At 39.8% G+C, this 25,081-nt stretch overlaps 1 protein-coding gene across 6 annotated transcripts in view; it reads left to right on the forward strand.

Moving 5' to 3' along the window:
• Window positions 1–25,081, forward strand: part of AUTS2 (activator of transcription and developmental regulator AUTS2) — a 1,156,658-nt gene that overhangs the window by 277,608 nt on the left and 853,969 nt on the right. For all 6 annotated transcript variants that reach the window (XM_023616830.2, XM_023616828.2, XM_023616831.2 and 3 more), the window contains exon 2: window positions 17,178–17,390. In XM_023616830.2, coding sequence (XP_023472598.1) covers window positions 17,178–17,390 — 213 coding nt within the window. The remainder of the gene's footprint in view (window positions 1–17,177; window positions 17,391–25,081) is intronic.

The raw sequence follows: 25,081 nt of genomic DNA on the forward strand, positions 1-25,081 counted from the left end.
GGGGTCAAAGCTAGGTGTTTGGCAGGTAGGAAATACTTTCCCTGTTGTGTTATCTACTTTCAAACTTTCTTCTCCCTCACTCCCTTGTTGGAGGAGATAGATGTGCAGTTACTGCCGAAGCAGCCTCTGTGATAGTGACGGGTCCTGAGGCTTCCAGAGATCAGTCTGGCATAAGAAGTACAGAAGTAGTCTCCGAGAGGCAGAATTTCTTCCCTTGGACAGGATAGAGTAGAGCTTTAATTGAATCCAAATCACATCTCATCCTATGACTGCTGGAGAGCGTACATTTTTAACTAGGAGAAGAGCATCAATTATTTATTAGCCATGATACTAATTTACCCTGAGTATGTGTCTTAGAGCTGGCTGTTCATCCCGGTGCGACCACTGATGTAATGCCATTGTGTCCCTCTACTCAGCTACGAGCTCTGAAGATTTTCTAGCCTTGTGTTTTTCTGAAGCTATTTTAATATGTACTAACGTATTTACTCACAGATATCATATTGCACTGCTAAAGAGGAGGAGGAGTGGGGATTCCTATTGCTGTGGCTCTTTTTACCCGTACACCTGAGAGCCATTTGGGATATTCCCTCTGGGAGTGCTATTCACTCAACATTTGCTTTGCGAAGTAGAGTGGGACTTGTTCTGTTGCACTTTGATGCTGCTGCTTTTTCTGTTATTTGGTACTGTTGTGTTCCAGGATAAATCTCTCTAACTCCCGGTTTCAGACATTTAAGACTGAATGTTTGCCTCTAGAAAATTTAAGAGGGTTTTGGTGTCGCTTACAGTGTCTTCCTCTCTTGCCAGTATATTCATATTCCATCTGTTCCTACAGTAGTAATTGTAATGATGGCCAGTGTGGACTAAGCATTGCTTAGATCCTGACCCTATTCTAAGCGATTTATAGGTATTAACTTACTGAACTCTCACAACACTCCTATGAAGTAAATACTATCATTATCCCTATGTTACAGACAAGGAAAGTGTTAAGTAAGTAACTTTCCTAGTGAGTTTAGTACAGGCTCTGAATGGAAAAGCTGAACTGAAACACCTGCCTGGCCGCTTACCAATCATGGCCCTGAGTCTCTTCATCTGAAAATGGATTGTTGCCAGTGCGTGCTCACAGGATTGTGGTGGGCATGTAACACTGGCATGTAGTAAACTCTTAATAAGAATCAGCTGCCACCACTCTCATCTTCATCATCATCATCGTCTTTCCAGAGAATCATACGAGATGCTTCAAACCCCTGAATAAGGCAGTTTCAAAGGATAATTTGCTTTAGATGTCAAAGGATTGTTGAGCTATACCTTCCTTTCCTTGAAAATATAATGACAGAAGAGGAAAAATTGGAAATGATAAGTCTTTTTCCAACATGGAAGTCAGGTAGGATATTTTCAGATAAAAAGGTAATTTTTCCCCTGTGCTCTTCTCTTCTCCTTTTCCCACCCCCGCCCACCTCCAGGAGCCAGGGATGAGGGTAGATAGGCTGGAGGGGAGGGTGGGGAGAATGGTAGTAAAAGCAAAAGTAACCACCAAACGTGTGCAGTACCACTCCAACATTTAATTAAGGCCTGCAGCCCTGTGTCAGCCAGAAACTCTTCTCATGGTGAGAAAGGCAGAGAGCCTTGTCACTGTCTCTAGAATTATTTGTATAATTCAGCAGCTGTTTCCCTCAGATGCTTACCACATGGGGTTGGGTTATAAAGACGTACAAGTAGAATTGCTGAGGTTCAGACACTTGTGTTCACTGTTCAGCTGAGAGCCACTTAGGCTGTTCTTGTACAAATGCATTAGATTATGGTTAAGCAGCTTATGGACATAAAAACACATTAGAACTTTACAGCACTCTATAAATTATAGTTTTTGCAGCATTCACAGCCACAATGCTAGGTAATTACATTCATTAATCTACTACTAAGAGCACATAAAGTTGCCTCCCAAACGGTACTGTATGTGTCAGTGCTCAGCTGGGAAGGAGAGCTGTTTTTCCCCTCCTCCCTTTTTCCATCTCCCCTGTTCCATTAAGCTTTGTGCAGGAAGGTTTTGGATGATACATTGAGGGATTCCCTAACACAGTCCAAGAAACCCATTTCTTTCAAGGTTAGGCTCCCGCAGGAAGCCTTGTTAGGTAATCTTTTCATGTAAACTGCATCTAGTAACTATTTTGTATACATTTATTTTCTTTTTGGAAATAGACAGATGTCGCATTTGGAAAACCAGCAGGGGTAAAGCAGTTGAAAGAGATTTATGATGGAATCAGTGGCAAATGGTTTTCCAGGCCTTCTTTTTGCCCATCTCTTGGAATGGTTTACATGGTGGTCTTTTTAATTTTGGATATATGTCTTCCAGTGCCAGACTTTCTTTTCTTTTCTTTTTTTTTTGAGGAAGATTAGCCCTGAGCTAACTACAGCCAATCCTCCTCTTTTTTTCTGAGGAAGGCTGGCCCTGAGCTAACATCCATGCCCATCTTCCTCTACTTTATATGTGGGATGCCTACCACACCATGGCGTGCCATGCGGTGCCATGTCCGCACCTGGGATCCCAACTGGTGAACCCCGGGCCGCTGAGAAGTGGAATGTGTGAACTTAACCACCGCGCCACCGGGCCAGCCCCATGTGTCACACTTTCTATCTTTCAATTCCATGTGGTGATGAGAACTGCATTTCTTTTCTAGGCAACTTTCTCTTGTTTGTACTTCTCATCAAGTACAGAAGGCAGATTTAGGGGAAAAAATGATGTAATTTGTGTGGTGTTATTATTCCAAAGAGCAAATTGTACTTTCCTTGCATTATTTTACAGTTTAAATAGACCAAGTGGTGTGCTTATTTAAAAAAAAATACAAAAGGAATAGAGAAGTATGGAAAGATTGAGTCCCAAATGACAGTGTAAGTCCCGGGAAGTGCTCAGACCACATCCCAGGCTTCAGTTCCACCCATGTGTTATGACAGCATGAGCTCTAGAGCCACGCCGATTTACATTGAGTCCTGGCGCTGTCTTCAAGCTATGTGACTTCCATCAAGTTAATTCATAATAAAATAACTAACTTTAGTATATTCCAGAAATTGTATTAGGTTATTTAATCCTAATAGCCACTTGGTAAGTTACGTAACATAATTAGCCCCGATTTTGTAGAAATGAGAAAACCGAGGCTCTGCAGGGTGTTGTGGTAATTAAAAGAGGTGTTATAAATACAATGTACAGTACATCACTTGGTACAGTGAAAGGTGCTCAGTAAACACAATCTTGAGGATATATGAAGAACACATCCTACCATTAATCCTCCAGTGCCAAATATAACCTTTTATAATGACTAACAGTTTCCCTTTGTAATGACTAAGAACATGATTGTATTAGTCAGAAAGAGGAATTCCTCACTTATCATTTGTTTATTGTTTACTTTATGCTAGGGAATATCCCAGGCACTTTCCACAGATTTCATTAAACCTCATAACTCCAACCTTGTATTCCAGGAGTAGAAATGGAGGCTTAAACAGGCTGAGAGATTTGCTCAGGGTCACAAAGCCACAGAGTGACAGTGCCAGTCCTCAAACCCAGATCTAATTGCCACCAGAGCATCTGCTTGTGTCAGGACTAGATTGAGCAAAGACAGAAAGGAGGAAATGGGAAGTGAATAAAGAGTATGGACAGCAATGAAGTGCTGTAGTTTTCTTGGAATGAAGTTTTTATTGTGGGAAATAATCTAAGAAACTGATAGGATCTCTATCAATAAAGGAGTCTGAATGTAAAAAGCTTTGGCTTTGTGTCCTTCAGAGCAGCCTCAGCTTTTAGGGTGGGGTATAGAGCCCTTTCTTCAGCAGGCAGGATGGCATTCTTTTCTTCCTTGAGGAGTTGAGAAATATTTGGGACTATCCATAGCACCAGATGGTGTTTTAAGGTTGGATAATTGCTGAAAAGAAAAGCGGTTGCTCTCGTGTGAATCAGTGTGCTGATGAGGGGCTGATAGGATTGCAGGGTGGTATGAGCCTCAGCATCTTGTTTCCAACCCAGCTCTTCCTCCTCTTACAAAACAGTTGCCATATTGGATTATTGTTGAAATCACCAGAGCCTGCTGCTCATCAGGGCAGGCTGATGCCATTTGTGGGCTGAACTCTACTGGCAATATATAGCAACTGGACAAGGGAAAACAAAGTTTCCCTCAAACATGATGCCATCCAAGGTATAGTTTAAACCGCAGGTTCAACCTTTGCCCCCATAACTGATTTCCCTTCCAGCCCATCTGCTCATGCACATTCCCTCCTAACCTTACATAGCAGACCTGGTATTTATCATTTCAGGTCTTGCAGAACTGTTCTCTCTCAGTATGGTATTGATGTCAGTTTTAATAGCCATCATGTATATCGACTCCTCTACTGGTTACAAGTGTATATGCTGTTGCCAATTTGTTTAGCCAGTGGGTACCTTTCATAGGCTGTGGTGGGGATCTCACCTTTATGGATGTAATTTCCTGAGCTTGTGGTGGCATCAATAAATCCTCCTGGGATGAGGAAGGGTTGATTTTCCCACATCCACATGACATTTTCCAGCCCCTTTTCTCATGGGATCACGGGTCAGTCTCACACAAGAGGAGGAAATTGTTTAAAGTATGTAACTTGCAGACACAGTTCCTGAGATATATGCCCCGAGGATGTATAGATATGTGTTAGGATGGGCAGAATAGGTAGGGTATGTACTTGAGAACTCAAAACTCTGCTGAGTTAACTGTGGACAGCTCTTATAAATAAATTCTGCTTCTTAAAAATGGGAGAACATTTTCACAAGGAACTCCCAATGCTTTCAGCAAATCTCTGTGGCTTATGTTTTTATATAGCAGTCATTTTCTCAAATCAGACATCCCTATTGCCTATTAGGTAAACACAGAAAGCATAGATTATGAGTTAAAAGTATTGACAGCATTTCAAGTGCTATCAGAGAACATTTAATTCAGTTTAATTTTGTGATAAATCTCATGTTTAATCCTCTGGTTACTCTGTAATCATGTGTCTATTGATCTTTTCTGAATGACTGCCTGCAGTTTAATAAACTTTGCCATTAACCCAGAGCTTCTAAAGGGAGAAATTGATTCCATTATCAAATCTGATAGACCCAATAAGTACCTAAACATCACTAAATCTATCTATAGGAAGCTTTGATATAGAGACAAGCCTATGGCTTGTTCAAGAAACTGGGTAAAAATCTGGACATCTTTGCATGATATAATTACCTCAGAATTAGCATCCAATTCCCTTTTGCAAACCGATACTGCCTTTCATCTCTCAGATCAATGTGGTAGCCAATGGAAAGGTCAGTCTCTTTTCTCACTGTAGAAATAGCTTGAGGAGTTTATTTGGTATGTGTCTCAGGTCAGTGGGTACATCTTAAGCACTTTTCTATGTTCTGTGTAAACCTGCAGGATAGTTCATTTTATTTTTACCCATATGATGCTAGAGGAAAGAAAATCCTTCTGGATAAAACCTGAAATAGAAGACCAGGTGACAGGAAAGAGAAGAAGGGAGTGTGCAGAGCAATAGGCTGGAGCTGTGTGAACAAGTGCCAAAACTTGGGAAAATTCCTGTGGAACCCATCTATGTATCTCAGTTAGTGATAGACCATTTGCAGTTTGTACTAAACAGGAATTTCTACTTTTTTTCACCTGTGGGTATTTATAGCTGCTGTCATTATCCGTTAATATTTATTGAGCCACATAGGCAGAACATGTGGAATTCAGGATCTGGAGTGTTTGTATAGTTTCTTATTTTTCTAAGATCAGAAAGGTGTCATTCTCTGCCCTTTTTCTCTCCTGAAATAAAATGGTGAAGATTTTCAGCTTCAGAGAAAAGCCAAAGCTTTTATTTCTGTGTAGATTTTTATTGCCAATTTGAATCCTTCATAAAGAGTTCCTGTATTTGACATCAGAGGCATAGCCTTTCCCTAATTATGCTTTTGGGGGGAAATGGAAGTGAGTAGGATTTTACAATGAGACAATACTAAACTATAATTTAAAATTTTCTTCAAATGAAAGGTTATAATCCTAATGTTTGCAAATAAGGCTATAATGACCTGATGTTAGGGAATGAAATAAGATTAGAGCCAAGGGACTCCTGGTATGTTGCCAAATGCTGATTGGCTTTGGGAAGTCATTTGTTTACCAAGCCTCAGTTTCCCCATTTACAAAATGAAAATGATGGTGCCTGCTGTATAGGATTATTAGGAAATCAAATGAGATGGTGATTTTAAAAGGTCTTAAAAACTCTCAACTCTAAGTTGCTATGCAAATATAGCAAATATAGGTTATGAAATAATAAAATAAAGTAGACCCTGTTTTATATTCAGAAATGATCCTTCAGTAAATCGTGTCTAGTACTCAAATCAAAACTAAGTGGGACAGGTGCTGGCCTAATGGTGCAGCGGTTAAGTTCGCACATCCCGCTTTGGCAGCCCAGGGTTTGCAGATTTGGATCCCGGGTGCAGACGTACACACTACTTGTCTAGCCATGCTGTGGCAGGCATCCCACATATAAAGTAGAGGAAGATGGGCATGGATGTTAGCTCAGGGCCAGTCGTCCTCAAAAAAAAAAAAAAAAAAAAAAAAAAAAAAACCCAAGTGAGACAAAAAACTTGAAGGGTGCTTGTATATAAGAGAAATCTCACAGGGACATTTAAAGGTCTGGAAAATAGGATCTGGAAGAAAAATTTATACTGGATCAATGAACTCTAAACTACATTTGCTGAGCATTTTTTATGTGCTAAATAAAAATAGCCTTCTAGGATAATAACATTAGAGAGGTTGAGGGAACCTAAGAGATCATCCCATGGAGCACCCTAAATTTATAGCTATTGAATAAATTGGTCTCTGTCCTTGAGAAGCCAGTTAGAATTAGTTTGAGAAAGCGTGTAACAATTGTTCATAAAGTTTGAGGTGTATGTGCACATGTACATTGCATGTTTTTTCTCCACATCATTGCTCTGTAAATGAAGGAATACCTACTCATCTCCAATGGGAAGTTGAGAGAAAGTTGAATTATTACTTAAGTAATAATTATTTCATAGTTCTCTAGAAACCTGTCTGAACCACTTGAAAAACTTGAGCTGTAAAGGGACTCTCTCTCATCCACATACCTTTCCCAATATGCTGTATAAAACTGTGTTTATATTCAGAGCTTCATAATGCGAATTTTGCCAGGAGTTGCTTTTCCTGCCACTGAATAGTCCTAACATTAAATTACCTTTCATAAATTTTTTTCTTGTTTGTTGAGTGGACAGAATGTGCCGCCTTTGTATGTGTGTGTGTATTTGTGTGTGGTTTTGTTTGCCTAAGAAGTGGTTCCTCATTTCCAGGCACTACTTCTGCTTCTATGACAGCACAGCGCGCCCTAACTAAAGTCAAATATCAAGCTGTTCTCTACTACCTATTGATGCTGATTTGACTTAAGAGCCAGAGCTAGAAGGACCTGTTAGTGGTCTTCCCTTTTGCCCCCCTTTGTGAGGTTCTGTAATCACATCAGAAATTTTTTTCTCTCTTCTGGGAAAGTTTAAGGGAATGAGTGAGGCTTAGAACTGGTATAGCATGGCAGAGAGGAGTGGAGGACTCTTTATGGGTCAGAATCCCAGTCTTTATTTTGCTTTTTGTTTCTCCTGTGATTTTCTCTTCACTCTGTTAGAAAAGTGAAATGAATGGATGCACTGCATCTTTCCTTAAGTATACTGAAGGTTCACTTAGGGCCAGATATCCATATTACAGATTGGATTCCTGTTGCATGCATCATCTTCTCTCATTTTCCCTTTATAATGGTAGTGCAAGCCCAGAGAAGGCTCCCATTCCCAAATGAAAGCTGGAATACCTGCCTCTCGTCCAGAACTCTTCCAGGACAGGGAAATAACCATTCAACACATACCACTTACAGTAACTACAACAGTTTCAGCAAGCTAATAATAAGCTAAATACTTCTAGAGACATTGGTCATTTAAAATTAAGATGTAGTATGTGGGTACCTGGGGAAGAGAAGTTGCAACATTTTAAGGGACGAAAAGCAAAGTCTGTGCTTTATTACTAATCTGGATCGAATATCTGGATATGAAGAGGTTTTCACTGGCCAGTCGGGATCCTTATCTGGAATATCTGGATGATAGTATCAACTACTCTTGATTTTTGTGTGACTAGGGAGGTATTGAGATCTAGTAAATGGTAATTTGGCCTTGATGACAAACCACAAAGACAGGGCAAGACCTGAAATTTTCCCAATCAATCCCCTTTGTTGTTTTATTTTCTCTTGGGCTTAATAAGGTGATTTATGTTATCTCTTGAGGCATCTGTTCACCCCCTCTTTGGTATATAAGGGGATAGTAATGTAATAAGAGAGGGGGTATAATTAGATAAGTTTGTTAAGGTTTTTGGGTGGAAATTTGAGAGAGAGATGGAGTAGTTCGATTCATAGCATGGTGGAATAACCTCTAGAGTGAGAAAAACATTCATGGCATCCTCATTTCTCTAGTTCATTTGTTCTAAAACAGCTTATTGTGTGCCTCATACTGTGTTCTCTGCTAAGAATTCAGGGATGATGAAGAAGTCAGACCTACCATCCCTGTGGAGCTAAACCTATGACCAAGAAGGCTCGATTACTAATTATTTTTCTACAGTGTAATATGTACATTAATTAACTCTTTTCCCATCTTTTGTATGGAATGCCTGGTGAAAAAAATGAATAATGGCTAATTAAAACGGATGTCATTAGAATTACACATCCTGTCAAATGTGTGTATGACCTTAGTTAAGATTTGTGTATGAAAAAGCAGTAGAAATTTGTGTGCTCTGCTTTCCTCTTTTTTTTTCTTTTTTACAGATTTTATTTTTCCTTTTTCTCCCCAAAGCCCCCCGGTACATAGTTGTGTATTTTTAGTTGTGGGTCCTTCTAGTTGTGGCATGTGAAATGCTGCCTCAGTGTGGCCTGATGAGCAGTACCATGTCTGCCCCCAGGATCTGAACCAGTGAAACCCTGGGCTACCGAAGCGGAGCGCGAGAACTTAACCACTTGACCATGGGGCAGCTGGCCCCTGCTTTCCTCTCTTGAGGTAGCAAACCAGGCTCCCGCCCTCTGAAAGGCCTGAGAATTGCATGGGGCCCACTTTCTCCTCTGACTTCCCTTATGCCTTGTTGTGTGGTTCCTTCCCCTTTTTGGACTTGGCCTTTGGGTACATTATTGCCCTTAAGCCCTTGCTGATGAGATTTTCTGCCTCAGTCATGCTGTGCTCAGCTTTCAGAATGTTGCTGTTATGGAGGAGTTAATTTTTTTTAAGGTTTCCTTTTCGTCATGTTGTATTTTTCACATTATCTGGAGGGACTGTAATCCAATTTTAGGAATCCTTCAGGGCTAAGAGCCTAAACTGTTTTAAGCAGTGGCATCTGGTTGCCAGGGACTCATCCACTTTGAGCGTGTTAAGGTCTAACGGCAGCCAACTCTCAATTATCTATGGGAATGGGAGACTGCTGGGATGTTTTCAATTCACAGAGTGTACAAGAATCTCACTTAAGCTGATGGTTGTGATCTCATCCCGTAACTGAATTTAGGAGCGCTTCTCAACTTCTGGTTTCGTGTTCCTTTTTTGTTTTTAACTTTTTTGCTTTTCACCTCTGACAATGGCATCATACCTTTGACAGATGTTTTTATCTGCTGAATTTACCCGTACTTGATCTCTCTTTTTTTTAACCTTTTTCCTCTCTCTATTTGGATTCCTTTACATCATATGTATCATCACCTATGAAATATATTTTAATAAGATACCTCAATTTTTTTACATTTAGGAACTGTAAAAATTTATTTATGTTTCCTTTCTTTGGTTTTTGATTAAAGTGTGAGTGAGGCTGTGGCCACACAATAACCAGGGTACTTGAAAGAAAGGTTGGAAAACTTCACAAAAGGTTACCTCTGAATAACTGAGAATTGACTGTTAAAGGTGAAGGAAAAAGGCAAACTCCACCTTGTCTCTGAAAATAATGTGAAAACCAGGCACTGCTCCTCAGTCTGACTGAGACCTTAATATTTACAGCTGAGTTGTATCCACTGGAGACTTGATGGCCACATTATGGGTTAATGCCAGTCCTTCCACAGTGTGGTCATCCCTTTGTTTCGGGAATCTGAAAGATGAGTTTCTTTTGATGGATGCTGAATGTAATATGGTTGTCGGTAATGATGATTGTCAGTTGTGCATCATGGCAAATGTTGCTATTTTTTTAAATGGTTCCATTGAGGTATGGCATACCAGTAAACTGCACAAATTAAAAGTGTGAAACTTCATGTTTTGACATGTGTATACACCCATGAAACCATCTCCACATGAAGACAATGAATATGTCAATCACCCTAAAAGTTTCCTCATATCTCTCTATAATCTCTTCTTCCTGTCCCTCCCAAGGAACCACTAATCTACTTTCCGTCACTGTTGATTATTGTTTTATACAAGCAAAATCATATGGAGTGTATTCTTTTGTGTCTGATTTCTTTTACTCAGCATAATTATTTTGAGATTTTATTCATGTAGCATGAAACAACAGGTTATTCCTTTTTATTACTGAGTAATATTCCATTGAATGGTTATAGCACAGTTTATCTATTCATTTGTTGATGTACATTTGAGTTGTTTCCAGTTTTAGGCTATAACAAATAAAGCTGATACGAACATTCATGTGCAAACCTTTATGTGGACATGTGCTTTTAGGGGGAAATACCTAGGAGTAGAATGGTTGGATCATATGGTAGGTGTACTTAGAACTTTTAACTGGCCACGCTCTTTCCTAAAGTGGTTGTACCATTTTGCATTCCTGTCAGTAGTCTATGAAAATTCCACCACATCCTTGCTCACCCTTATTATGGTCATTGTTTTTCATTTTAGCTATTGTAGTGTGTTTGTAGTGGTATCTCTTTGTGGTTTTAATTTGCATTTCCCTAATGACTACTGATGTCAAACATCTTTTCATGTGTTTATTTGCCACCCATATATCTTCTTTAGTTGAATGTCCATTCATGTCTTTTGCCCATTTAAAAAATTGTTGTTTGCTTTCTTTTTACATAGTTTTGAGAATTTTTAAATAATATTCTAGATACAAAACTTTTATCAGATTTACACTTTGCAAATATTTCTTCTGTTCTGTGGCTTGTCAACTCTTCATTTTCTTTTCTTTTCTTTCTTTTTTTCTTTCGTTTGGTGAGGAAGATTTGCCCTGAGCTAACATCTGTTGCTAATCTTCCTCTTTTTTTTCTTTTTGCTTGAGGAAGATTAACGCTGAGCTAACGTTTGTGCCGGTCTTCCTCTATTTTGTGTGTGTGTTGCCTCCACAGCATGGCTGATGAGTGGAGTGGATCTGTGCCTGGGATCTGTACCCATGAACCCAGGCTACTGAAGTGGAGCATGTGGAGCTTTATCCACTTGGCCACGGGACTAGCCTGTCTCTTCATTTTCTTTTCCTTTTTCTTTTTAAGAAGATTAGCCCTGAGATAACATCCGCCACCAATCCTCCTCTTTTTTGCTGAGGAAGATTGGCCCTGAGCTAATATCTGTGCCCATCTTCCTCTACATTATATGTAGGATACCATGGCTTGATAAGCAGTGCATAGGTCCTTGCCAGGATCCAAACTGGCAAACCCTGGGCCACCAAAGCGGAACATGCGAACTTAACCACTATGCCACCGGGCTGGCCCCTGTGTCTTCATTTTTTTAACTGTGTCTTTTGAAGAGCAGAAGTTTTCATTTTTGTCAAAGTGTAATTTATCAATTTGTTTTATAGATTGTGCTATTAGTATCATATCTAAGAAATCTTTGCCTAACCCAAGGTTACAAAAGTTTTCTTGGAGAAGTTTTATAGTTTTAGGTTTTACATTTAGGTTTATGATATATTTTGAGTTAATTTTTCTAATTAGGTTGAGATATGGATCAAAATTCAGTTTTTTGCATGTAGATATTTACTTGCTCTTTCAATATTTGTTAAAAAGATTATTATTTCTTCACAGAATTGGTTTCACACTTTTACTGAAAACCAGGTGTCCATATACATGTGGGTCTATTTCTGGACACTATTCTGTTGCATTAATCTGTTTTTCTATCTTTATGCCATCACAGGGCTGCAATTTTAATGTAATATGAAAGACAGAAGTAGGGAACACCTTAGTTGCTCCTTCCCTAACCCACTTTAGTCTAATACTCATTGATTTGCCTCCTCACCCCTATTAAGCAGCCTGAGTTCAGAGGTTCCTTCTTGGATATTGCTAACAGATGGCAAAGTGTCTGGCACATAGTAGGTGTTTTGATTTTTGTTTTTAAAATCTATGAACATGAGGGATTATTTTTTGAATGCCATATTGGTTATTTTGTTTGTAAATTCCCACAGAGTCTTCTCTACTTACGAAAAAGTTTAGGTCCTGAAAGTCTGTTCATAAGTCCTTCTGTTCAAAAGTCTGAAGGAGGGGACCAGTGTGAACACATCCATATAGAGTTAAGTTTTAAAAAAGCTATGTTTTGTTTCTTTTTTAATTTTTCACTTCTTATCACTCTAAAGCCATTCACTTCTTTTGCACTTCAGAGAAGTGATGGAATCAGTATTTGTAAAACCATTCAAAAACAAGCACAAAGGCAATACGATAAACCAGCCAAGGACTTGACAAACTAAAATGACAGTACACAGTCATTAGTGTCTTGATGGTGACAGGCAAAGCACTTTTTATTTATTTTTCTCTTGGCTTCTTTGTTATTTTCTTTGCAAGTCCCTAAGAACAAATAACAGAAGAGGTTCTGTTTAAATTGCACCCCTCTTTCACACATATATGTGCACATGCAGAAACACATCCCACAGATGCTTTGTAGTGGTGGGCTGCCCTCAGAGTATTTTGCTTGGAAATATCAGATGGAGAATCTCTTTCTAAAACCTGTTTCAGGCAAGGGAGGCAAATTGGGCCCTCATTTTCTATTGTCTCTGACTTCATCCATAATCAGCAAATGGAGCCCTGCAGCCTACACAGTGTTTCATTTGCAATTTGTTGCTCTTCCTTAGTGTGCACAACACTGAACCATCTCATTTTGAAATTCTGCAGTGGCAGAGGAAGCCTTTGCTGGAAGATTGTAATTTGGGAGAAGAGATAGTCAAGAGCAAGATCACCTATTTTGAACAAGGCTGGGTGTTGGAGGAAATTGCTTTGGTTAGTTGGTCTCTGAGCCTCTCAGCATATGTGCTGCTGTGACCCTGCCCTCCATCACCAGTGACCTAAAAATTACGTAATTTCAACTGTTCACAAAACCTATGCCCATCTATTGTGCATGACTTGTGCACTTACCCCCTCTGTTGCCAGCAAATATGTCTAAATCTTTTTACCTTACTGCCAGCCTTCTGTTGTTGGCTGTCTGGCTTGCTTGCTGCTTCTGTGATTGTCAAATGGTTGCCTTAAAACATTTTTTCTAGATCTCTTCCTTGTTCTTCTCCCCTCCTCCGCTCTTCCCACCCAATGCTTCTTTGCTAAATGCTTGCTTCCCTTGCCAAGTATGGGGCCTAGTCATCTTATTTTCAAAAAGCACTGCAGATCATTCTGATGGACATTACTTTTCTTTGGGAATCACTAGCCTAGATCACGGTAGACGAATGAATCAGCAGGCCTTTGAAAATCGTCATTCATTGATCCTAAAAAGTTATTTTATGAATCGGACAATTTTCTTCCTTGTATTGTAGTAGTACTTTATAGACTGCCCAAGTTCTTTAAGGAAATTCTTAAGTTAATTGCTAATAGTTTGTTGGTGGTGGGTCGGTGGATAGATATATACACACATACACATGCATACAGTTGTGTGAACAACTTTTTAGAATGTTATAAGGTAAGTAGTTTATGATCAATTGATTTGTCTTTGATTCTCATTGCTTATAGTGCACAGTGTTTGTCATTTTTTTCCTCAAGACAATCACTGAGAAGTTAAATAATTATTTTACTTAATACATAGTAAGCAGTCAGTAAATGTTTATAGAGAGAATGAACAAACAGCAGCCTGGTTTATTCAGGAATTGTGCCAAAGCATCTGTACAGTAATTTATAAATAAAACTACATCTTTGAAAGAATAAAGATAATCTCTAGTCTTTGAAAATATAAACCTCTTACATAATAAAAACTTTTTAAAGACTCTTCATTTCTTCTTACCTCTTAAACAACCACCTTTGCACACACTTTGATCCTCTCTTTCTTCTCCTCTTCCCCCAACACACCCTCCAGAGTTGAAAAATCTCGATATTAATTGGCGCTAAGGCGATTATACTGCTGCTACTAAGACTTCGGCAGGTCTCTTACAAGCTAATGTCACGGCATGGGGTCCATTTGCTCTGTGTAGCTATTCTGCGGTGCAGTGAGAATATCTTGATTAATATGCTACATGAAAATAAAGTGGATTTGGAAAAAAATTATACCATACTCTCATAAATATTAATTCACATTTGTATGGAATTGCACATAATTTTCAATATTCTTTGGAGCACCTCCAGTATGAGAAAGATTTGGTCTCCAAAGAGAACGGTGTAATTTTTTTAAAAGCACAGCTGATACATTATTAAATATCATTTGTTTTTTAATTTGATACTCTACATGCATATGATGCAGGGTAATAGGTGGGTCTGTGGCAAAGAAAGGAGTTATTTTTACCCTGTGGGGAGTTTATATATTACCCTTTGAAGTGGTACAATTTAATCATATTTTATAGAAGCAGTCCATGATAGAACTCACCTGGCTGCTTCTGCTAGCATTGGCTTTATTCCTGAGTGTCTTTTCATGATAGCTGACCATCTTACTTACATGTGAGGCTCAACACAGAATAGTGTGAGCTGAGCAGATGTCTGACACAGCTGACTCTGGTCTTGGTACCAGACAAAGGAATAAATATAGCAGACATTTATTGAACATTTACCATGTACTAGGCATAGTGTACCAGGTTCTGAGACCGTGGAATCAATGGTCCTGTCCACTTGCTTCCATCTCAGCTTGTCCCCTAAATACTTCTCGCCACATCCTCCTTGTCTCAGGAGAGCTGCATCTACACTGGCGGAGGGTAAGTCATCTTCAGGGATAGCAGCTAGGAGTTAGACCAGAAGCCACTCATTTGCCTTATCAGATTGTTATCTTTGATATCTTCTGGCTCCAAGGATAAGGCCTTTCCCCTTTTCTGGAGCTTCTTGCTCTTTGCTGTGATCCTTCTGGTGTGCCAGCAGCGCCTGCTAGATTCATTGGTTTCCTGCTTCTGTCAGCCTTTCTAGCTTGCTTCATTCACTCTGTGTTAGAGGCAGCTTGGGATATCATTAGATCACTATTGTGGTTTATAGATTTGGATACTTCAACTAGTTGTCTCATTTATTTATTTATCTAGCAGGCATATACTGACCACTTACTATTTGCCTGTCTCTGTATGTGAAACCCTGGGGTTACTGAGATGAATGATACTTACTACCTATCCTCATTCTTTCAAAAGGTCATGCTACCAGCTGCCTCAGGGCCTTTGCACAAGCTGTTTTGTCTGTTCAGACTTTCAGATCTAGGTCAAATGGCAGTCCTCTCCTCAGCCACAATGCCCTCCTCTGGTTGGACCATTTCCTCCAGTTTTAGCACCCTTTACCTTTCCTTTAAGAGCAGTTATTTAAGTTGGCAATCATGTATTTGTGTGATTTGATTAGTAATTGTCCCCTAAATTCTAAGCTCCGTGAGGTGGGGATTTTTTCCCACATGATTGTTTTCCTAGCACCTATAGGACAGTGCTGAATTTGTACTTGGCATATACTGTGTGCACAAAAAATATTTGTTGAAGGAGTGAGGGCCTGAGAACTGTGCTTTACATTACAGAAAGGTCTCCCTGAGTCGACAGCACTGCTAAGAGTCCTTGAACTAGAAAGGAAAGGGAGGGATGTGGAAAAGAGGGCTTTGGGGGCAAAGACAAAGCAGATGTAAAGATCCAGGGTCCCAAACTAATGGCCATGGCTTATTTGGGGAAAGACATCAAGGAGCACCGTGTGGGTCAAATGGGAGTGCTGGGATATTGGCTATGAAGGAGAGGACAGAGAGAGTGGTATTTTGAGAAGGAGAAATAAGTAAAGGGAAATTTTTGGTTTGGTTCTGTTTTACTTTTAATTGTGCATTTAGGACCACAGAAACTAGGAGATTGTGTGAGGGTGAGGCTCCATGAAGGAGCATTTTCAGTGTAAAGTGTATCATAGCCTCTCATTTACAGATGATTGAGTGCCAGTTCATTTTAATTTTAGTGCTTAATGTGTACAGCATTTCTCAGGATGTACAGGGCATTCATACTTACTGCATCAGGTCATGTCTGAGCCCATTTTGCACATGGGCTAGGGTGGCAGTGACTTACCCCCAGTCTCGTAATGAATACCGTCAGTGTCAGGGCTCAAACCCAGGTCTTCTGGTATCTCAGTATGTCCTGAGCTGTCTACAGGCACAGAACTCAACTCTGTTATGTGGACTGAAATGCTCGCCTGTAGTTTCTGCCGATGCTGTTCCCTATTCCAGAATATCCACTACTTTTCTCCTACCCTTCTCCCCACCCCCAAACACACACAGGAATAAATGAAAAGTTGCTGTTGATCTTGGTGATAATATTGTTCTTAGATTTTTCAAAGAAGTTGGGAATTAAGGATGCTCAGAGGAACTTGTGGTAAGAATATAATGCATGAAGCAAACATTTTAATCATATGAATCGACAGTTTCGTTCTTGTTGGCTCACGTCCTGGATGTTCAGTCTTGTGCTGCTTTTTCTGAATTGTGCATGCACTTAGCACTCTTTTTCCGAAACATAATTGATACACTGTCTTGGGAAGTGACTGTGTTTAGCCTCGTCGGGGAATATTGTGTGCTGGACCCAGCTCAGAGTCAAATGGAAAGCCACTATCCCAGGCATCAGAGAAATCACTTTTAAAGGACAGATGCTTTGTGTTTTGTTGAGTTTTCTACCCAACAGGGATAGAAAGGACATATTTGTGGTGGCATTAGGAATTCAGAAAAATTGAGAGCCCTGTTTCTTAGTTTTAGGTATTCTTGTATCCCACTTTCCTGCCTTCCCCTCCTCCCCTTCTAGTAACCCCATTTAGCGTATATTTTGGGTGTGACCCTAGATACCTATGTAACCACCATTTCCCTTTCCTTCTCTTTTTTTCTACAGAAAGATGTAGCACTTAAGCCTCAGGAACGTGTGGAGAAACACCAGACCCCTCTGACCAAGAAGAAACGAGAAGCACTTACCAACGGTTTGTCCTTTCACTCCAAGAAGAGCAGACTCAGCCACCCGCACCACTACAGTTCAGACCGGGAAAATGACCGCAACCTCTGCCAGCACCTTGGGAAGAGGAAGAAGATGCCGAAGGGTCTCCGACAGGTGAGGGAGCTTGGCTGTGTTCTCTGCTATGGCTGCAGGATCCCTTTCTCCGGTGCCTGTTCCTCTGTGGCTCTTCCTAACAGGTGGAGAAGCGATCGTTGGTGGGATGCTGGAGGGCTGTCCCGCAGAGCTGTGTGCTTGCTTCTCACAGAGTATACCTAACCAAGCTTTGTGTTTTTACTATGATTTGAAACTCCAGCACGGTACCATTTTAGTCAGGTGTGCTCTGCGGAACAAGGCTCAATGCTGGTGCTACTTGTGATTAGGGCAGACTGACTGAAGTCTTGATGATAGTCAAGGTAGACTGGCTTGTAGGGGAAAGATCCTCATAATTAAGACAAATGGAACAGGCAGATTTGATCACATACAGTGTACATCCTAAGGTTCTGAGGTGCTAAAAATGGTGATCTGTGTGCAAGCAGTGCCTTGCGTAAGATTTATATTTTCCAAGGAAGCTCAAATATTGTGGCATGTGGGAGTGCAGTGGTGAAGAAATGAATTTGCCTTTTGGTTCTTTAGTTGTTCCCCATAGCCCATAATTCAAGACTGTCTTTGTGATCTGCTGATTGTATGAAAATCTGGTAGTGGGGCTTACTGGTTTGTTAATAATTAGGTTTCAATGATCCACAAGAAAATATAGCTCTTGGCATTTTGGGAGCCTTTCTGCCTGTGGAAATCCCCACATGAGATATATTAATAATGAGAAACAAAGCTGTTTATAGCAATTTTTCTGCACAAATCCAGAGGCTTTCGTGCTTGCTGAGTTACCTGTGTCCTGGGTGTGTTTTGTTTGTTTTTGGTGGGACCGCTGGGTGGTATTGACTATCCTTGAAGGAAGCAGAGGAAGGGAGTGTGGTTCACAGAGCAGGTGCTGCTAATTAGAAGCTGAACAGGTAATTTCTAGTTTGCAGATTTTTCTCTGCAGAGAGGGAAGATCTGGAATCATACAAAACAGTGGTTCCAAAACCTCACAGATAATTAGAATCATATCATGATCCTGATTAAATACAAATTCCTGGCCCCTCCCCACGACCTAATAAATCAGAATCTCTAGAGAGCAAGGCACAGAAATTTGTAGTCTTATATATATATATATTTTCTTTTTCTGCATTTTTCCCCAAATCCCCCCAGTACATAGTTGTATATTTTAGTTGTGGATCCTTCTAGTTGTGGCATGTGGGACACCACCTCAGCATGGCCTGATGAGCGGTGCTATGTCTGCACCCAGGATCCGAACCAGTGAAACCCTGGGCTGCTGAAGCGGAGCGCGGGAACTTAACCACTCGGCCACAGGGCGGGCCCCAGAAATTTGTAGTCTTAGAAATTTCCTATTTGGTAATGGTCAGGCCGGTTTGGGAATCATTCTTATAAAGCATCAGAAGTATTTTTGGTGATGATTTTTAGTTAAAAGATTGAGAAGACCAAAAACCTCAATAAGATCTAGCGGGTGGTTTGGTGTCAGAGTTCAGCCTGATGGGTAATGAAGGATATACGGCTGAGAAAACATCTACAGTGATGAATTTCACAAGAACTCAGAAGGATCTCAGGGAATTGTCCCCAAACCTGACACACAGAGCAGTTTTTCTGAAGGTACATATGTATCCTGAAGTGAAATGCCAGATTAGAATTATAACAGTAATTATTAAGATTTATCTAATATGTACCACATTACAGTCATTCAGTGAGGGAGTTTGTGTAGTATAATCTGTAATTCTCACAACAGCCTGGCTAATAGGTAATATTATGTTACTTTACAGATGGGGAAAATGGGGCTCAAAGAAATAAAGTGACTTGTCTCGGGCCACTTACTCCTGAGGGACAGAGGCAGGGTTTAGACCCAGGTGCCTCTGGCTTGCTCTGTTTTCCCTGTATGTTCTGCTTCCCTTGTTTGAGATAAAGATTGAGCACGAAGAGAAAGACAACTCCAGATCATAGGATGCAGGGGGGTCTACAAGTATTTTTTAAAGCTGTGTGAGTAATATGGTCAGAGAGAATGATTTTGGTCATACAAATGACTTATTAAGACATAAAGAGAAACAGAATAAACTACCAAGTTCAGAGAGCAGAGAAAGAGCTCGAAAGTTTGAAAGCAACCACATTTGGATGAAGATCTTTTTAAAAAAATATTTTTTGGACAGATAGTAGAGTGAGGGGGGACAGGCTAGGTTCTTGATGTTCCTCTGGTATTTGTGACTGCCAGCTTGTGCCTCTTCATGTGAGATATGTGAGAAAAGTAATTATTCTCAGTGGAGAGAGACTGCAGTGTAACCACCATCTCTCCCCCAGGCCCTCCCTCCCATTGGGGTAGGAGCAAGGCTTCTTACCCTTTCAGGCAAGAAACTAATTTAATTCTGAGCCTACACTAAGCTGTGCTCCCTTATCCTTGACTCTCTCTCCCAGACCTGATCTGACTTTTCTATTTTCTATCCTCAAAATCCTTCTTTTTACTTTGTCCGCTGATGAAAGAGTTTATGATCATAAAAGAAGGCTGGGAGTGGTATGTCTTGAATTTGAGTAGCTTTTGGTCCTAATGGTCAACCTTCTGGTACTAATGGCATTTGAAATCAAAGCTATCCTTGTTTTAGGTAAAATATTTGAAAAGCAATTGTTTTGACTCACTCTTTATGAATCTTGGAGAAGGAAAGAATGAGTCATATCTTTGGCGTTTTCTTATCTTCAATGTTGATGCCAAAATATATTACCCAAATCAAGTGTTATTTTTCTAGCAGGAAGGGAAGCAGAAGTTGATAATTGAGATAAAGCTTTAATATTTTTCATTTGTAGTATTCCTCGAATCACACCTGCTAGTATGAAACCTTGAAGAAATCACTGTCTTTTGTTGCCCATCTGTAAAATGAGAGGTTTTGGCTAGAAGACGTCTCAGGCTCCTCCCTCTGAGTTCCATGATTCTTTAAATTTATGAATAACAGAGATATATAATGATGTTGAGGTCCCTACTGCTAAAAGAAGACCATAGTAGGTCTGAAGGTAATTTAGTTTTGGAGTCTGTACCTGATTGGTTCTGCAAAGACATTTACAGGAGATGAGTGAGATGCATTCCTAGCGGGAGGCAAAGGCATGGCTAGTTGTGTGTCAGCCCAGACAGGTGCTGTCTGTTGTGTGATCAGTGATAAAAGGTGACTCACAAATGTTTAATGGCCACGGTAGATGTTCAAAAACTTATGCTGAGAATATTGGAGATTGCTCTTCTATCATGCTAGATGCCTGTACACATCACAATCACTTTTTTTCTGCCTTTGCCTCTTATCAGATAAAGTAATTGAATCTGACCCTGTTAGCTGGGAGGGAACCTTCAGATGAGAGTGGGCCTTGAGGAGAATTTCTAAATTAATGGATTGTTATTTAGTGCCTCTTATTGAGAGAGTTATAATTAGAAGAACTACAGATGAAAGAGGCCAGTAGGAGGCGAGAATTTAGTCTTTACTTTTGACTTGGTGAGAGTGTGTGAGGTTTGCATCTTATTAGGAAATGGGACTTCCTGAGCAGGCAACTTAATGCATAGCTTTCCTGTAATTATGGAAAGACGTTACTCCTTAGTGGAGAGGAAATAATAGGATTTTTTTCCCTGAGAATCTGTTGAAGGCAACTAATCTTTTTACTGTGAGAGTGCAATTATATACTTGTATAAGAGAAATGTGTAGTTCTAAAACCAAATCACTCCTTCCTTCTCTTGCCTGATTATAAAACCTCAGTTCTTGTGATGTTTTTCCATACTGTTAAAAGAAAGCGTTTTTGCTGGCACGTAACCACTCCAATAGAACTTACTTGTTGGATTATATTTTCAAGTATAAATACATACTGATTTAGAAGATGCTGAGCTGGCAACTGTCTTGTAAAATTGTTGCATTTTATTATGGCAAATTTGAACACTCTTTAATTTCCAAAGGGGTTTTAAAAAAATGAATGAACAGTTATAAATGACTCTTAGACAAAAGAGTGCATGTCTTTCTGACCCCTCTAGGCTTATATTTGTCCTACACTAAACTATTTTCCCATGATGTGGGCACTCAGACACTATATAAAAAAGTTTTAGCTCCGACTCTTAAGGATATGGTAGGGTTTTTTCCCCCCACTTAGGCTTGGGAGTGGGAAAATCAAAACAGGTTTGCACAGGTCTTTGCCATAAGGAGCTTTATTCTCTGATTGGGAGACTTAAGTCTCAATAAAATCACTGAAGAACAGAATGAAGTCAGATGTTGCCAAACCTTCTAGCCAAGTTAGAACTTCCTCAGAAGCATTTTGGGAAAACTTAACTCTTCCTAGGGCCTTGAGTTTAGTTTACTTTCAGTATGTCTAACTTCTAGATCATAGGGAATGCTTTAAAATTTTGGTACTTTGTAGTTTAAAACATCGAGAAAGCAAAGGAGTTTAAAAATAGAAAAGCAATGAGGAAAAGTTGATAAGAGTTCAGAGAACTCTCAGATTTGGCTCTGAATGGATCTATCTCCATTTAGTCCATTAGTCCATGCTTTCTCTCTCCGGTATGAACTGAACCAGGGGAAATAGGCTTCAGTGAACTAGGGTAATTTTTGTTATGTGAACTCTTGTAACTAACAGACACCAGGACAGATCATCAAAATACATCCCAGAGTCTCCCTCCCAACTGTATTTAGATACCAAAAAAACCCATTCAGCTAAGGGCAGAATTTCCCAGAGAAAGAGGCAATGTATTGAAATTGCTTCTAGCCATAGGGTACCTTTTTAGAGAGGAAAATAAAGGAACTTGGGAATATGTCAGGAACCCAGCAGGTAGACTCTAACCTTGTTGGTGAGAATGGCTTATGTGGGAATGCCTTATGTGGTTGAAAAATCTTGATACAAGTTGATCTGGATAGGTATCGCTTGTAAGGAACGGAAAGTATGATGGAATCAAACTTGGTAGAGGATTTGTAGCTGACGTGGTAGATAGAAAAGTTGTAAATTGTGGATACTAAAAATGTATACTGATTTCCAGGAAGAAGAGGCATTGATCCCAGTGCAAAGTCTTTAAAATTAGAGCTATTGCTGAGCTGTGCATGATGGTTATGTCTGCTTTTGTATTGGCATTGCATGTTGGCCTCACTTGGAGTAAGTGGTTATGTTGATAGAGAAGGACCTAGGTAACTAAGCCACCAACTATGTTTCCACCCATCCTGATGGAGAGTTTACTCCCAGAGGTGGATCTTTTATTTTATTGGAACTGACTCAGATTGTCTGAGAATTTCTCTGTGACATTTGTTACTAGTAGAAATTGACTTGCAAAAGAGAGTTTATAATGGAATACTTTGATTAAAGAGATCCAGTTCAAGTCACATTTCTGAAGACCTGCTAATTAGTTTTGGGTGGAAATCCAGGCTGAAATCACACAGGTATTTATCCAGCTTGACTCTAGAGCCTACAGGTTTCTGGAAATCAGAGCATTTGAAACACTAATATAATTAAGGATTATACTTTAGTAATGAAAAGACATATGAACATTGCTATGTGCTCTTTCGTAAATACATTTGTTATAATGGCTAAGTGACTGAAGGTAATTTGAGCTAGTATCAGGAAATGTGAGCTGCAGTTAAATCTTTTTTTTTTTTGAGGAAGATTAGCCCTGAGCTAACCTCTGCTGCCAAGTTTCCTCTTTTTTGCTGAGGAAGACTGGCCCTGAGCTAACATCCATGCCTGTCTTCCTCTACTTCATGTGTGGGATGCCTGCCACAGCATGGCTTGACAGGTGGTGCGTAGGCCAGCACCTGGGATCCGAACCCATGAACCCCGGGCCGCCCAAGCAGAACATATGAACTTAACCACTGCATCATTGGGCCGGCCCCCAGTTAAATCATTTTTACTTTATACTTCAGAATTTCAAGTTAGTCTGTTAATTGGGATTTCATTTGCTTTTTAAAGATTGTGTAGTCATGTGAAGGTTACAAACTGAGATATTAAAATTCTTTATTTTTCCTCCTGATGGTAAGTTGCATGCTACTTTTTTCCCTTTGCCCAAACTATAGAAATAAGAATAAAAACATATAAGGAAAGGTTGGGAGGGGGAAAAGATTGGTTTATAATCACTCTTGGAATCTTGATTGACATGAAATAAAGATAAGATGCCAGTTTTTAATATCTGGTTATTAAGGAGCCCCCAGTTCAGGCTTGTCTCTGTTCAGAATTAGTTGTCTGTTATATTAGAGGCATTTGTTTGTTATTGGGAAACCTGGGACAAATATAATAGCAGGTTATATGAAGGTTTTGTTTTTTTTAACTTAGGCATTTGGAAGCAATGACAGTTGATTTTTTGAGTTCTAGAATTTTTGATCATATGTCTCCTGACTCCTTACATTATTGTCTGGGATATATTCCATCAGCTCTGAATGTTGGTAAGAGTGAGCACAAACATCACTTGACTTCGGTGAGAGAGAAATTTGGAGTGATGTGGCCACTAATGAAATTTTATCCCAATTGACATATATAATTTTTAATTAAAATTTAGTAAAAATTGACTAAAAAAGGACAGCATATTGACTACCACCTCATAAAATAAAGCCTACAGAGAGAAAGTGGCTGAATTGGATAAGGAACTGCAAGTAAAACAATGGGCAGTAACTCGAGCGATTCTGAGACCTATAGAAATTGTTCTAGAAAACAGTGACATTCACTAAATCCCAAAGTGAGAATTTGTTATGTGCGTGTGTGTGTGGAACTCTACGAACAGCCATTTAAATCCCATATGTTGTCATAGGAATAAGAACAATGTGACTGAAATGATTCTCAACTCTTCACCGTAAATTCCTACAGTAGTGGTGATTGAAGGGCAAGGCGACATGTTTTCCTCTTTACATGATTTAGCCACTACACTTTTGATAGTTGATGAGGGTAGACAGAACTTCCTTTCTTTATTTAAAACTGCGTTTCTGTGTTAGTTTAATTTTACCTTTTTTGCTCTTCTGATGATACAATGTTATTTGCCTGTGGCCAGATCTTAGTTAACTACAGAACATGAAATAAGCCTCTGTGTGTTCTGCATTCTAATCTCTTCTCACAGCAATCCCATACCCACACAAGTCTGTACATGACAGGTAATGAGTGGGAGGTGGGAGTGGGTGGGTGACTGAGCAGACGGTTGTGATAGCCACGTGTTGCGAGATTCCTGTGGGAGTTGATGGTGGTGACAGGCAACTCACAATGTGCTATTTACAGTTTGGGTTTGCAGTCTTTCAGTGACATCTGAATGCTCTTTAGCAACTGCTTTCATTACTGCCTTTCGAGGAGCTGCTAACTGAAAATGAAATTGTGGGTGGGCTTCAAGGCAGGCACAGGCAACTTTATGTGGTAAATGTTACTTGATAAATGTTGGATGTCTTAGTGCCCAATTTGTAATTCTTTTTCTGGGGAGGAAAACCCAGAGATGCATTTGAAGATTCAGTATGTGCACATAGGCAGTGCTGAATGTCTCATCCTGCCCAGAGAGCCCAGTGTGCACTCATTGGGCTGGAAATGAAGCCATCTGCCCATGGCTCACCTTTATGTGACTCTCTTTAAATGTGTACGACTGTGTAAGGTTCTTATTTTAAATCTGCTAACATCTTGTAGTATTCTCCATTAGTTTTTTGTAGGACATCATTTTTCTTTTCCTTCCTCTGCTGTTCATACACTTACTGTACAGGAGAAAATGATTATCTAATCTCTTGAACTGTGAGGTATTG

This window comes from Equus caballus, chromosome 13 (assembly GCF_041296265.1).
Source record: "Equus caballus isolate H_3958 breed thoroughbred chromosome 13, TB-T2T, whole genome shotgun sequence".
In the NCBI taxonomy this organism is placed as follows: domain Eukaryota; kingdom Metazoa; phylum Chordata; class Mammalia; order Perissodactyla; family Equidae; genus Equus; species Equus caballus.